The sequence below is a fragment of the Echinops telfairi genome, unplaced genomic scaffold (assembly GCF_000313985.2).
Source record: "Echinops telfairi isolate 266 unplaced genomic scaffold, ASM31398v2 ScPeMD7_7427;HRSCAF=8465, whole genome shotgun sequence".
NCBI lineage: Eukaryota > Metazoa > Chordata > Mammalia > Afrosoricida > Tenrecidae > Echinops > Echinops telfairi.
Window position 1 is genome coordinate 7,762,058 of NW_022111327.1, and position 16,614 is coordinate 7,778,671.

At 41.3% G+C, this 16,614-nt stretch overlaps 1 protein-coding gene across 4 annotated transcripts in view; it reads right to left on the reverse strand.

The window, feature by feature from the left end:
* Nucleotides 1–16,614, reverse strand: part of CHRDL1 (chordin like 1) — a 179,321-nt gene that overhangs the window by 19,942 nt on the left and 142,765 nt on the right. For all 4 annotated transcript variants that reach the window (XM_045298599.1, XM_030887899.2, XM_045298598.1 and 1 more), the window contains exons 7-8: nucleotides 10,867–10,934; nucleotides 1,415–1,583 (exon numbers count right to left, since the gene is read on the reverse strand). In XM_045298599.1, the coding sequence (XP_045154534.1) occupies nucleotides 1,415–1,583; nucleotides 10,867–10,934 (237 nt within the window). The remainder of the gene's footprint in view (nucleotides 1–1,414; nucleotides 1,584–10,866; nucleotides 10,935–16,614) is intronic.

The following is a 16,614-nucleotide window of genomic DNA, read 5'->3' on the forward strand; positions in this document are numbered from 1 at the left end:
CTATCAACTGTTTGATTGAATTGCTCTTCCCTTCACCCCCACTAAGTGGGAAAGGGGTAAAGGCCGGGGAATCCAGTATAGGGAGAAATGGGCCCATGGACAGAGGGAGACGTGCATGCTACATGCATTAGTCAGCTGAGGAGCTGCACGTCAGGAGCTGCACCTGATCAATTCTCCTGGTGCCGGAGCAGGTTTTTGGATTTCTCACAGGATTACTCCTATCTAAGCACAGTCACCTCAGATGCTACCCATCATCCGGGCTGTGTTTCCATGTTGCCCCTTAGGCACAATGTGGACCTATGTTATTCTGGGGGGAAGCGTTGGTGGCTAAGTGATGGAGCACTTGGCAGCTGACATGCACTAGTGGAGCCTGAGGAAAAGGGTGAGGTTATCTTCAGTCCCACAGGGTCACCATGAGTTCTAATTGGAACCCCTGAGCGAAGCAAACCGTTCACAAGGTTGTGTGCTAACGCAACGGCTAGAGGTTTGAATCCACCTAGAGGGGCTTCGGAAGGAAAACCTGGAGATGCCACATGAAACATCAGCCATTGAAAACCCTATGGAGCATAGGTCGTGCACTGAAGCACCTGGGATTGCCTTGGGTTGGAAACGCCATATGATATCTATTCGTCTCTCTATTGTTATTTTTTTTTAATTCCTAGGTATGGATAAGAGCTTCAAAAGAGTTTGACAATGACCCAACCTTCAGAAAGCAAACCTTCTGAGCAGGAACTCAACAAACGCCCGCAGCTCTCTGCAGCCCCTGTGGAAATGCTGGAAGAGATGCTTCACAAACACAAAGGGGGCTCCCAAGGTCCCACAGATTATGGACTAAAGGAAGCAGAAGCTTACTTGTGCTTACTAATCTGTGTTGGATCGCTGCACATTTTATTTCCACCACGTCAACGATCCTGCTTCCAACTAGTCGCTCTCTCTTGTTCTCAACCCCTCAGCATCTCCCTATAAATTCTGAGCTTCTTTTCAAATTTATAATCTTTGAAAGGAATGGTACAAGCACGGGCTTACCTGTGTTTACTTATTAATCTGGCATGAACTGTTTCACATTATAAGGTGAAAAACATATGATAAGGTTGATTACAGATTGGCAAATAAGCATAAATAAAGCCAAGCTCAGCATGCTTATTGGGTAAGCCATCTCTCTATACTATCCACTGTAGGCTTATGGTTAGCTGCTCTCTAGGCTTTTCCTAAATTAGTACCAGGTATAGTGCTATATGGATTCTGTTATCTGTATTTAGGAGAGCCTTAAGCATCCCCGGGAGTCACTTGTCCACACTGACTCTGTGGGCTAGAATGGTGGGGTATGTGTGAGTATGGACAAGAGAGGACCCTTTCTGAATTCCAACCCACTAAAGACTCAGGCTACGGGAGTCCTGATACGGATGCCTCTTACCTTGGCCATGCTTGTGTCTGTTATTGATGACAATCTGTACGATGGTCCCTGATGCTTGCTGGGAATCCATCAGAGCTCCCCTGTGACTTCGGGTCCCAGGAAAACGGGGCAGACTTCCTGCCTGTCTGCTTGGTGGAGGATCATAGTGAGACCGGTGGTAAGAGTGTCTCTAAAAAATGACAAGGACAGTTTCAAGACACAAACTCCACCAATGAGATGGCAGCAATGAAGTAACATACCTAAGAAGTCATTTGGTAATCTTATTAACTTTTAAGGATACGTTCTGAACTTAACTGCCCACTCACAAAGGCCAATTAAAAACAAAACAGAACAAAACAAAAAACCAACCCAGTGCCAGCACATCAATTCCAATCCGTAGCGACTAAATCTTTCTGAGAGCCAACAGCTTCATCCTTGCCCCACACCGTGGTTGATGGGTCGTGCCGTGGTTAGGACCCTAACACATAACCCATTATGCCACCAAGCCTCCTTCCAGTTTACCTAGGGACGGGGCCCTGTGAAAGAAGCAGCAGACACATGCTGATTGGACAAGATTCACAGCTCAATTCCAGGGTGGGCAGCACAATCAAACAGGCACACAGGGTAAAGTACCATTCCTACACCCAAGAATTGCGCGTTTGGGTCTCAAAGTTAAGAGGGAATGAATATGACAGAGCCCCCAACAGTCAAATTAAGAGCTGTGCAAATTAAGAGGAAAAAGAGAGCTTATCCTTGGGGCAGGTCCGTGACTTGGCCCATGAAGGGTGAATAGACTTTTTACAGGCAGAATTGGCAGTGAATGTTCCAGACAAAGTTTTCCAGGTGGAGAAGATGTCGCAGAGAACATAGTGTCCATAAAAGGAAATAGTTGAAGGATCCTATCCAGTGTCTGATTCACAATAAGCAAGGTAGGCACCGGTCTACTTGTGCTTACCGCTTAATCTGGAGTGGCCACGTTTTCACTTTATCACCACATCAAAGATGCTGCTTTTAGGTCTGGCTGGCAGTTGTCTTCCTCTCAACCCCGCAGCCCCTTCCTCCAGACTCAAACTGTATCGTTTCCATCAAGTGTTTAATCCCTGACAGGGCCAGAGTAGGCAGGAAGCAAGGCAAGCACCAGCTTCCTTATGCTTACTTACTAATCTGTAGTGAACTCTTTCACGTGGGTTTGATCATATGATGATGAAAAATGTGCGGTTGATCACTACAAATTAGCAAGGAAGCACAAGGTAGCCCATGATTACCTTGCTTACTAGGTAATCTGCCCACGATGAACATTTCTAAAGTATTTGGGGGTCAGATCATGGAGGAAACTAAATGACATGCTAAAGGGTGAAGGTTGTATTTGGTAAGTAGTAGAGATAGGGGTGTGGAAGCCTTTTAAGAATGTTTCTCTAAGTGGGGAAACGACTGGATCCCAACTGTATTTCCAAGCATGGAATCCCCTGATGATGTGTGCGGTGAACTGTAGGGGAGAAAGCGAGATCAGCCAATGTTCTGACATCCTGCATGGAGGCAATGATAGGAGAGCAAACAGGAGGGCACAGATCTGCTAGACATTTTAAAGGGAGAAGAGTCGGCAGTGCAAGGCAGTACTGGAACCTAAGCTCCACAGAGAGGAACATTTTGTTTTGTTCCATTACAGTTATAAGAAGAGTGTAAGTAGAAACCGTTCCCGAAATATTTGTTGAATGAACAAATGAAAGCTGTGGTACCTAACAAAAACGGGGACCCTCGAAGCCCACACAATCCAATCACTGCTCTCTCAGTAGGTGGACACAGTAAATCCTCTGTTCTGTTGGCCACTCCTTTCCCAGAACCTGAGGAGACTTGAGATGAATGGAGAATGAAGCTGTAAGATGTTAGCCAGAAGACCCCGACTGCTAATAGTGAGGGTGGAGGGTGGCCAGTAAACAAATATTCTTTCCATGAAAAAGCAAAACCTTTATATTTCATGATAGAAACAGTGTAGGAACTTTGCGAAGGTAACCATCACGTCCCTTGACCACACCATCCCATAAAACATGGATTCAAAGCATTTGCCTTAGTTAGACCCCTATGCTGCAAACGTGACTTTAAGACCGTGTACTGCTCTCTTGGGTCAGGAAGGGGAAGGGGAGAGAGAACAGGATCTTTTGAGAAAGAACACTACGCTTTCTAGCTACGGCGAGTCTATGCTACTGTACAGTTATATGAATGCACACAAATAAGAATGGGTATCGGTGGATTTTGCACACCGGCCAGATTCTCAACTGCAGTCTTTTTCATTCCCACAATGGCTCATATCTTTTTCTGCCTACATCATCACTCACATTCCACAGAGGCCATGACAGGCTGTTCTGTCCTTTCAGGAGTTTGGCAGGATTTTGCTAAAGGAACCCTGGAACAAAGAAAGGACAGTTTGGCTGGTGGGTGTCTGACTAGAGCTGAAAGGATGAAGCTCTACCAGGCTAGAACTAGGCAATTCCTTGTACTTGCAGCTTATCCTGGTTCCTGATGGGGAATACACAATTAAAACACGATCCTTTGGTACCAGGGATTGGTATATGATGAAGAACCCAAACCAGAAGTACTGTCAGGGAGTTGATTCTGACTCATTGTTGACCCTAGGCAAAGGAAAACTGGGCCGTAGCATTTAACTTTACAGATAATTACAACTTTCTCCAACAGACTGGCTGGTGGGTTCGAACTGCTGATCTTTAGGTTAGCGCCTACAATTTAACAACTACACCGCGTTAACAACTACACCACTGCCAGGGCTCCCAGGGCATTTGATAGCATTAGCAAAATTATTTAAGAGGTGGGGGCAGTCTTAAAGATTTTAATGGACCAGTCAGTCCTCCAGAACTACATCTTGTTTGGTTTTGTTTTACAGACAGAGACACTGAGGCCAGGTATGGGAGGGGGTCTATTCAGGATCAAAAGAAAGGCTGAGGTTTTGTAGACATGGCAGGAGAGTGGAATGGGGAGAAACGGTGGAGAGAAGGACTTGGAGGGGAGAAGGCAGGAGAATGTAGGAGAGCTAATGTGTGGTCAAGCTCAGGGGCTCAGAAATATTAGGCTAGAGGCAGATCAAAGAGAACCAAACATCAAACGAACAAACAAACTCTGCTATCGATTGAGTGGTTTGGGACTCACAGTGACCCTATAGGGCAGGGTAGAACAGCCTTGTGAGTTTCCAGACTGTAACTCTTTAAGGGAGTAGCAAGTCTCATCTTTCTCCTGCAGGATCAAAGGAAGTTCTTTGGCTACAGTATTCATAACCCCACACTGCTGTATTTCAACTGCACACTGGAATCACCTAGGTAGCTTTACAAAACACCAATGCTTTGGTCCCACCTCTGGAGATTCCGATGTAATTGGTTTGATGTGCAGCCTGGGCATCAGGGTTTTTATACATGCCCCAGAGAATTCTACTTGGCAGCTAAGGTTGAGAATCACTGACACAAAGACTTCTGTGTTGCAGCGGCTGTGGTGGTGGTGGTGTACAATTTCACTTTAAGAAAAATGGCAGTTTGGGGGCAGACTCTTCTAAACACCTGAAAAAGGCTGACCAGGGGCCATCCTAATCTGGTCATTTCCAGCAAGAGAGAAAAAAAGGCCCTAGGGTCTTAAAATTGTGAGCAGATGTAAAGCTTATTCTAAAATCCAGCTGTAAACAGGCAGCTTGAGAGATATGGTCACAAGGAGATAGGGAGACAGGACCATATAACCGTGTTTTATTTTGCACCATGTTTTGATATTCTTTGATTCATTTACTTGAAGGACTGAAAAATATTCCAGGCTTTTAATGTGGCTCTTCAATACAAGGAGGTCCCTGCTGATAAACATCTTTACAAACCCCATGAAGTCTATTATATTAAATATTTGTAGTACATATAATGGTTTCAAAAATAAGCAGGTGCTACTTTGTGAGGAGCTTTAAGACATCATTACATATTATTGTGTTAAAGATGGCTTAATGTATCTGGAAGTATTTCTTTTGTTTTTTTATGCACAGAATGTATTCTATTAACTAAAACAAACATTTGACTAACTGAAGTTAGTTATGGACCGGACTGTTTGTGTTTAACGTACCAATTTGACTAACAGACAGACTAAGGAAGGGCTCAAGAGGCTCCCTGTGGTTCTTTTCAGGTGTTGGAACTCCCCACTATTGCAGAGATTCTCCAGTACTTTTTACCTTGCTAATTCTAAGGTCTAGGATATAATAGTTCTACTGATGGCGACAGGAGAATGCCAAATCTCAGAAAGGGCCTTAAATGTCAATATCCTGGTGGTGATATGAGAGGGCTTTAAAAATTTCCTAGAGGGAAAGCCATTATCTTTCTATTCCATTTTCCCATGAACTTTTTGAAGCCGCCTTGTATTATACCATCATTTGTATAATTACACTATACTTTTGCTGCATGGTACCATTGAGTGTGACCATATTAGGATTTTCCCAACCGTGTTCCCCGATAGTTTTACTTGTATATAATTCACACATCATAATTCAGTAGTTCATTCCCATCCCAAAATGCTGACTATCATCACCACAATCCGTTTTGGAACATTTTCTTCATTCTTGTACTCATCAGTATTAGCTCCCCATTTCCTCCCAACCTCCCCTGCCATATCCCCAAGAAAACATTATCTCAGTCACTGTCTCTATAGATGTACGTATCCTGGATTTCATATACAGGAAACATTAAAAAAAGAAAAAGAAAACCTAAAACTAACAACATTAGCAAATTAAAAGAGAAAAACCTCAACCAGAAAGAAATCAGAACACATTAAAAACTAGAACAAATTTAAATGGATCATAAGGGAGATCAAATGATAGGGAGCTAAATTTTAACCTAACTGCACCTGCAAAAATGTACTTTTCAATATATTCTACACAATAGCAAGGCTATTCAAATCTCTGGTCCATGATCAGAGGGGATTCAGCAGGGGCTTAGTCTATGTGCATTTCCCCTTCACATTTTTTGTAAACTGCAACAGCTTTAAAATGTATCATGATAAGTTATTTCATTTTAACCTAAATAAATCTGCCAAAATGGACTTTACAGTGTTTTCTATCTGATAACAAGGCTGTTCACATCCCTGAACTATGAGAGAGGAGATTCACCGAAAGCTGAATATACTTTGGTCTTTCAGTGTCTTCCATAACATTCTGAAAACCAGGTGTTCACAATTTAAGCTTTTATACCATTCCATCCTCTAGATTGGGATTAATTTTATTTACAACCCTTGGATCACATAGGCTAGTGTGCTTCTGCCATGTGGACTTAGTTGACACCTCATTTAGATGGCTGCTTGTTGGAAGATAAGCCTTTAAAATCCTATACACTATTCTTTTTAATGATTAACAATTTATTAAGATTTTAAATAGCTATGAAAATAAAGCAATACAGTGAACTTTAACAAATCTAAAACTTTTAAAATCCAAACTGGATACAATACAGTATGCATATCAATTTCCAACAGACTTGCCTGTGTTCATATTAGGGAGAAGGCAAAGGGAAGATTTGTTTCTCAGGAATCACTGCCAACAGGACCCAGTATAGACAGTTTAGTAACCCAGAATAGACAGAAGTCTACTGTGACTTAAGCCCACCAATCAAGTCACTGAGGAGCAGCCTACACAACTCAAGCCCACAGCTTACACATAGGACCCAGGATGATGTGAGTCACAGCGATTACAATGGTTTCCCTGGTGTGCAACACATAACACTATTCTTTCTGCTTATTGGGCACCATCTTCACCATACTTTGCTACAGTGATCTCTTCATGAGAGTGAGCATCAATCAGGGCCATGCGATAGGAACTAATTATTCTTAGATTGGGGGTATAATTAAGTGCAAGTCCAAAGTACTTTCATGCATTTGTGGTTTACATATGTGTCTGGTCACCTTGGAGATGTCATTTCATCTTAAATAATATTAGCAATTATCCCCCTAGGGCATCACTTCCACTGACATCAAGTCAATGCTGACTCACAACAACCCTATAGGACAGGGCAGAACTGCAAATCTTCACGGGAGGAGAAAGCCTCATCCTTCCTCTCTGGTTTAATTCTGACAATTTCGAGTGAAATTTACAATTTTCTCAATGACCCGATTCCAACTCATCACTACCCTATAGGACAGAGTAACACCGCTCTTGGGTTTTCTGAGGCTATAAATGGTGATGAGTTCAGACAGCTTTAGCTTTCTCACAGTGAGTGGCCGGTGAATTAAAACCACTGGCATTGTGATTAGCAACCCAGTGTCCAACTGACTGCACCACCAATTTTCCCAAACACAAATCTCTGCAATTATTTAAAAGTTGTATGGTTTTAAAGTACCTTTAGACTAAGCCCCTGCTGAATCCCCTCTGACCATGGACCAGAGATTTGAATAGCCTTCTAATCGACATGGCCACGAAAACATTATATCTAAGTCACTACTAACCAAGACCTATCCATGTCTGAGGACATTAGGTCAATTTCCTTCCCAAACCATTGTTCTGTCGATGTAAACTAAAGATGGACTTTTAAAAAATCTGTTTCATATTGTTTCTATCCCAAACTCTTTAACTTCTTTAATGGTAAATCTTTGTGTAATCTATTGGGGGCAAAATCAGAATTTGGCTGTGATCCAAAATAAAATTATGTTTGCTTTCATGTTTGGGCTTTCTACCCCATGCTTATTCTCCCTCCCTCCTCACACACCGGGCATACACACACACACACACACACACACACACACACACACACACACACACACACACACTAACACAAAGACCAGATCTTATGATCTGGAAAACAAGCAAAAACTTTCTTATTTTGGAAAAAGAATCATATTTGAACCACTGGGTTCCTCTTCATTGGCAGCTTTTAAAACTTAAGATGATGATTTTTAGCTCACTTGGCAAAAATAAACCAATCAGCTGTGTTTCTGCTGAAGTGAGCTTTTTGATAGTCTACGAGCAGAAAAATGCCTAGAGGACTTGCAAGAGAAACAGTCATGCAGGATGGTGGGGCTGCAAAGGATATTCAAAAGGGATACTCCTACCATCTAGTTTCAGCTGGTCAAAGAGCAAACACCAACCCTGAAGCATTTTCTTTCTTATTTGGTACATATTCTTTGTACATTAAAATTAATGGAATCCCTCTCCTTTTCATTTTACTCAACTTTCAACACCTGTCCATTCAACACATATTTATTGGATGCCTACTATGTGCCCGGTACATACTTCTCCCTGACTGCAGATGCTATTTATTATTCAAATCATATCCCGCAATATCTACCCTTTGTAGAACAAAGAAAATATTTACTTATAATGAAGTAGAACCATCTGGCCATTTTGGTCTACCAGGCTCAAATGTTTGTTTGTAAATATAGGTCCTGAATGCCTTTGAAAATCAATAACTATTTGAAGACCTGAGATTCTGTCTCTAACCTCTTTTTCTAAGGGAAATGCTAGATTAAATTCAGCCCTATCCCTGGCAATTTATGAATAGGAGGCTGAAGGTAAAGCGGTGATGTTGGGGGAACTATAAGACAAAGTCAAGGTGAAAGGCTAATTAATGACATTGCCAATAAAACCCCTGAGATGGCCACGTGTTCAGCGTTGGGGTCCTGTTTGTTAGAAAACAAGGCAAACAGCTTAAAATGACTGCACTCTAAATTTTGGTTAGAATGGAATCTGGTTTTCAGCCACCAATTTATACTCTCTCAACATTTTACCACAATTTAAAGAAGGGTGGTAGGAGGCTCAGTTAAAGAAGAAACTCACAACACAGACATCATCTCCTGTCTGGATTGGAAAAGAATCTGATTTTACTATAAAACAATTAGAGCTGGGTGTAGATCATCTTTCCTCAGGGTGTATGCCAGCCAAATAACTGGAAAGTCAATGCTTGCAAGGGCGCCACTTTTTTTAACATGTTCAGAATACTCTTCTCCATTCCACAATCATTCCAGAAACAACCATGGCCAGAAATCATTACTACTAGAGGATAAAGTGAATAGATCTCATTCCATCTCACTACTCTGGCTTTCGGTTGGGTGATGGATAGCAAGTTAGGGCCTACCATCCAGAAGAGGCCCATGTGATGACTGAGAAGCACACCCTAAGCAACACTTTGATGTTTGTATTGGCCATTCTGTTATATCCTCTACTTTTTTCACACCTGTACTATCCTTGAGCCTGCCCTGTAATCCCCTAGACTTTTGCCTTATTTTTTTCCGATGTTTGCTGTGACAAGTTTTAGAAAATAATTTAGGCTGTATTTATTGAGAAACTAATTCATATTCACTGAAAAAGTGAGATCATCCAGAAGTTACAAAAAAAGTAAAAGACAACCTTTCTCCTGCCTAATTCCAACCCTCTGAGATTTCCAACTCTTAACATTTTAATCCATGGCCTTCCAGATGTATGCATTTACACACACACACACACACACACACACACACACACACAGATTTTGACCTGAGGAAATGGTAGTATAATTGTTGTCTTACTCCTTGCTTTGCTCACATAATAGATCTTAGAGACCTCTCTATTTTAACATGCTTCAAAGTACCATATTCCTTGGTACAACTATATGATAACTACACTATAGAATGGGCTTATTTAAGTAAGTCCCTGTTGATAGGCATTTAGTTTGTCTCCATGCAGAATGCTTCCATGGTCACCTCGGTACACATTTTTGTGCAAAGGTGTGATGCAGGCCCTCTTACATGCAATGAACACCTCTATTATAAGTACACTATTATGAGTCCTTTCACATATTCTTTGAGCTGGAACATCTCCTTTTCAGAGTTCAAGAAATACAAAATATGACTCTTCTTTGGCATGTGCATTTTTTGAAAGAAAATTTGGTTAATTACATTCCACTACAAAGGAATCGGAGTGGCTATGACCATATGTAGAGCGCTGCCTCCAAAAGTGAGGTTAGTGCCTAGAATGGAAATGAGAAGAGGACTTCGCAAGGCTGAGTAAGGGGAATTGGGCCTGCTACTTTTCCTTTCTCCAACCGCATGGCTGAAAGCCCAAGACTTAGGAAAGGGTTTCTGTGGATAAGACCAAAATACTTCTGCCAAAAGGGTGGTCTGGATTAGTTTATAGTAATAGCACAAAGGCTCTTCAGGATGGAGGATAGCGGTAGTGCCCTCGATTCCTTATTGGCAAGTCATCTTGAAAGGGTACCAACTTCTCATCTAGATTAAGGATTCCTTACGCATAGAATTATGAAAATTTTTGCGTGTGTTCTATATCTTGGCCCAAGTTACCAATTACACAGTGCCCTTAAATGGTTACAGGTTGGTGATAATGGCATTCAGATTGCTGACAAAGTGGGAGAAAAAATGGTGTTAGAAATAAGCCCTAATATGGCTTTGCTGGGATATGAGCCATGGGCAGAGGAAAGTTTGCCCTATTTCTGTGGGGTGTTGAAATTATTTGAGCGGTTCACACTTACTGCTTCTCTGTTGGCAGGTTGCCGGAAGATATCAGCATCAGAATGCTCCCATGACAATTCTCCTTCCCCTGTTTATTAAAAAGAAATAAAGGATCACATATACATAAGATGGAAAAATGACCACCCTCGAGACCCAGCAACAATTTTGGTTCAATGGCCCCAAATTCTCACAACGTTGTATAGCTTTTGTGGCTGTCCTTCATAAAAGCAGCGCTGCACTGTTTCTCTGGGTGTGCCTCAATTTCTCAAAACAATTCTGAAGAAAGTTGCAGATTTCCAGCAGACACCGTCTAGAAGTATTATCCACAGTGTGTAATATTAAAAGAGAAAGGATCCCTTTCTGCGCTAATAAAGCCATCATCATCATCATCGCTTTTGATTGATTCATGCCAGTGCGAGTCAGTATTTTGCAGACCATACTTAGCACGGGTTTAAAGCACACTCAAGAGGGGAAAGAGGTGAGGGTTTGGTCTGTCATGATTTAATAAATTAACCGTCTTCCTCTGGAGGTTATGATCTGATCTGGAAGTTACGGTAAAACTTCCTGTGCTGACGGTGTTCACATGGCAAATATGCATGACCCACTGTTCGGACAGTGAACCCCTATCATTACTCTCTTCAAGAGTGGCTGCTTCTAGGAGGTTGATTCTACTCTCATACTTGAGACAATAGTTAAGTTCAACTAGTAAAGAACACCTGCCTTTGACCACTGTGCTCTCCCGAGCCCTATCTCTACAGTGAGTTAAACTGACAACAGCAACTCAAAGGATTAGAAAGGAATCATCGTGGACAGTGATCTTCTGTTAATGATGGAAAAGCAAATTGGAATAGAAGGGTGAGGATGATTGCACAACTTGAAGAATGTTATCAATCTTGCTGAATCATACATGTTGAAATGGTTGAATGGGTGTATGTGCGGCTGTGTATATTAGCAACAACAGAACAAAAATTAACTATTTTAAAAACAAGAGAATATCTGCCAAGAATAATATCTTGTGTTATCTTTGACCAAACAAGCAGAAGGAGAAGAGCTTGGTCTTGCTTGCACCCGTCTAAGTGAGCACTTATTAAATGTTATGTTTCATACGTGTGTGTCACACATATATTTAAAACATATAAGAAGACTTCTTCAAAACTTCTGGAAAATGAACTTGAAAGGTAATTTCATTTTTCTAGGATTTTTCTAAGCCACCACCCTCCACCCCCACCCAACATATGTTACGAATCTCTGGGAAAGATTAATCTAAAAGTTGGCAGTTCAAGCCCACCCTGTGGTGCCTCTGAAGTAAGGCCTGAAAATCTGCCTCTGAGCAATCACAGTCTTAAAACCCTACCGAACAGTTCTACTCGATAGTTTACATGTGCCATGATAATCTCAATCCAACCTGATATTTCAAGGGATAATAAGGATAGCAATAGGACAAACATTAAGAATGTTCTACTCAAATTCACTGCCCACACTTTCCAAAATATTAAGTTAAAATAGTAACTTATCTAAGTATGTCATAACTATTCTTCAGAAAATTATGTAACTTCATTGGCATTTAGGGATTGAAAATGACCCCAGAATTAGTTTGATAGTAATATCATAATCAGACAGCCACATACCAAAGTACGGCTTCAACTCCTTCATAATTAAAATAAAACAAAACAATTTGACTATGGATAAGGATGATGTTTAACATCATGTTATTGAATTGTACTTACAAAGATTCTGGAAATGTTAAATGTTTAGCTATATATTTATTAATCACAAAAAATATGATGATTTCTCTGATTGCTAAGTTAACAATACTAAAACACCATTTTTGTGATCAGCTCCCACTTCATCTTAATAAATAGAACACCTACCACATACTCCAGGGTAACTGGAGGGTCAGTAATATAATATAATATAATATAATATAATATAATATAATATAATATAATATAATAAATATTGCCTTCCATGTTCAATTCCCCTTGAATGGAGGCTTTTGTGTTGTTACAGCCAACAAAACCCCTATGGATCACAACAGTCAGATCTGTAGCCAATCATGGGACTGGCCCAGAATTGGACAGCATTGAGTTTCGTTATGCACAAGGGTCAACTCCACAGAACACGCTATTGGTTCAAGTACATCATAGTAATTCTTCAGAAAATCATTCAATGTCACCACCACCTACCCAACTATATCAGCTACTACACCATCTAAACCCTTTGATCTCCTTACTCTTCATATTTTTGCTCATATTATTCTGAAGTAAGCTTTCCACTTCCCACACTCTGTAGTTTCCCTAGGCCTATGAAAATCACCGGCATTTCCATTTAAGATTTTCTTTCAACACGAAGTCTTCCTCAACCACTTTTAAATGCTCCCAATTGCCTGAAAACAGCGCCCTGTAACCTTACAGATAGAACAGAAACTTAGTTAGCGGAAGGATAATGACCATCCATAGTCACATGATATCATATCATTAATATCAGAACCACAGGAGTTCTGATGCCTAAGTATGTCTATTCTATAAGGGTTCAGGTGTTATATGTTATTTATACCTATATCGCTATCATCTAAAACAATACCTGACACATAGTATGTATTATTTTTGAAAATAATGCTCATGTTCAAGATTTTAGCCAATGTACCCTCCCCCCACAGGTATTTTTGCAAGTGTGCTATGATAATTTATTACTGTATATTCATGTTACTGTAAAAAATAGCATAGTGCATTTATGAAAATACCTGGGGTGCAAGGAGAAGTGAGATTAGTTAAAAAAAACAACTATTAACATGTTTATTATTTGCAAGAAATGTGGTAGTCATGAAGTACACATTTGCTAAAAGAAGCAATTGAGAGGTTTTCTCTGACTACCCTAGCAAATATTGCAATCCCCTCTGATATTTTTTATTCCCCCTTCTATCCTTCCTCCCTGAGCAAATAATCAGAGCAGGTGCATTGTATGAAGAAGAAGGTGGCATCAGAATTGGAGGAATGCTTATTAAAAACCTTCAATATGCAGATGATACAACCTTGCTAGCTGAAAGTGAAGCAGGTTTGGAGCACTCGCTGATGACGACAAGCATTGCCATCTCCAGTCACAATGGGAGCGACAGGCAACATCATCATGAATGGAGAAAAGACTGACATTGTCAAGGCTTTCATCTTGCTTGAATCCTCAATCCATGCTCATGGAAAGCAGAGGTCAAGAGATAAAAAGACACACTGCATTGGGTAAATCTGCTGCACAAGACCTCTTTGAAGTGGTGAAAAACAAGGAGGCTACTTTGAGGACTAAGGTGCACCTGACCTAAGCCATGGTTTTTTTAGTCCCGTCATATGCATGTGAAAGTTGGGCACTGAATAAAGAAGACAGCAGAATAATGGATGCATTTGAATTAGGGTGCTGATAAAGAATATTGAAAGTGTCACGGACTGCCAAAAACCCTAAAAACAAAAACAAAACTCACTGCTATCAAGTTGATGCTGGCTCCTGGCAACCCTATAGGACAGGGTCAAATTGTTCCTATGTGTTTCCGAGACTGTAACTCTTTACGGGAGAAACTACAAAGCCCTGTCTTTCTCCCACTGAGTGGGTGGTGATTTTGAACTGCTGGCCTCAAGGTTAGATCCCCACGTGTAACTACTGTGCCACTAGGACTCCTGAACTGCTAAAAGAACAAACAAATCTGTCTTCGAAGAAGTACCAACAGAATGCTCCTTAGAGGCAAGGGTGGAGAGACTTTGGCTCCATACTTTGGACATGTTGTCAGGAGACACCAGTCCCTGGAGAAGAACACCATGCTTGTTAGAGTAGAGTGGAGGTGAAAAAGGAAAAAACTCTTGATGAGATGGATTGACATAGTGGCTGAAACAATGGGCTCAAACTTAAGAACAATTGTGAGACTGGTGCAGGACCGGGCACTGTTTAGTTCTGGGTCACTATGAATCAAAACTGACTCAACAACATCTAACAACAATAATACTTTTCCCTCTTACTACTTATCGCTATCTTATATTTTATATATATTTCAAATTCTCTTGTTTATGGTCTTTATTTCTCCACTGGAGGCCTGCATGATGGTAGGGTTTGGGGTCTGTTGTGTTTACTTAGAATAATGCTGGTTGCATGGCTAGTAATCATGCAGTATTAGTTGAGTGAAGGAGTCCTGAAATTCTATGATACTTTCTGTTTTTAAGTGTCCCTGAGATTTTTCTTGTCTCCCTAATGAGTTTTCACATACCCTGAATGCTGAGATTGTGTCTTAGCCTTCATGTGGATCCCCTACTCCTGTGTTTTCTAAAGTGTGGCCCCTGGAACAGCAGCAACAGTATCCCTGGGAACTTGTTAGAAATAAAAACTGGGGCCCTACCTCACACCAACTGAATCAGAAACACTGAGCACAAGATCCAGCAATCTGTGTTTTATTTTTCAAACAATATTTTTATTGGGAATTAAGTGGAGATTTATATTTCAGATAATTAATTTTTGTATTCAACACTTTAAGCTACTTAACAAACCAAACCCTTCAGGAGATTCTAATCCCCCTAAGAGTTTGAGAATCACTGTTTCAGATTGTGGTAGTTGTCCTGCAAGTATAGCAGGGGCCAAACCCAATCCAGGGATACATACAAGCAGCCAACTAAATAAGAGGGAAAAGAAAGAAAAAAACACATAGGTAGAGGGGGAAGAGGGCACTGATCCACCCAAGGGGAGGGTATCGTTTATATCTCCACAGAAGAAGGAGAGACCAGGCTTCAACCTTATGCACCAAGACGTGAATACAACATACTGATATGTACCAGGGAACCAATAGAGAGGTTCACGGGGCAGGCCCCAACCCCAACTATGTGGACACACCCCCCTCCGAAGAATGCACTTCGGAGGACAGCACTGGGGCTACAGCTTGGGGAGAGGGGCTCTTCGGATCAGAGCACATGGGAGAAACGTAAAGGGAAAAAGAAGGAGGAGAGGACATCTTGGCCCACCAAGCCCTGAGGACAACATTCCTGGTCAGAGAGACAAGACACGGGGAGGACCGTAGGGCCAGGTCCACCACAAGACACGGCGTCCCTCACTGAACCATGGCACTGCTGGAGACAGCACTGGAGACACAGTGCGGGAATAGTGCACGGTCTGGCCCCATCACGCTGGGGTGAGGCACTGAGGACATGCAGCAGAACAGCAGGGGGAGTAAACTGATGAAACCCCTGAGGAATACCAAAAATAGACTTGGGACACAGAGTGTGGCACCCCATCAGACTCAACTGGAAAACACTCATAAAAGCCTATAAACAGACCTTGAACTATTTATACGCTTTTCCATTTTTTTGTCAGTGGCTTTCTTTTTGTTATTGTTATTTTGTGTTTGTTTTTTGCTGTTGTTGCTATTTTTTGTTGGTTTTGACTTCCTTTGTTGTTGTATTTGGCTTTGCCTGGTTTTTGCACTTATTGATGTATCTGCATGTCTACTTAGATAAGATAGGCAAGGTAAATAATTTGGACATGAAAAGAATGGGGTCAATGGTTTTTGGGGGATACGGGAGAAGGGGAGGTTGGAGGGAAAAAAATGGGGAGGGACCAACCCAAGGACAAGGGAAAAAAAAGTGAACTAAAATCAATGGAAAGAAGGTTGTAGGATGCCTAGTGGGGCTCAATCAAGGGCAATGTAGCAGGGAGGAATTACTAAACCAGAATGAAGGCTGAACAAGATGGTGGGACAAGAGGAAAGTAAAAAGGAAATAGAGGAAAGAACCAGGAGGCAAAGG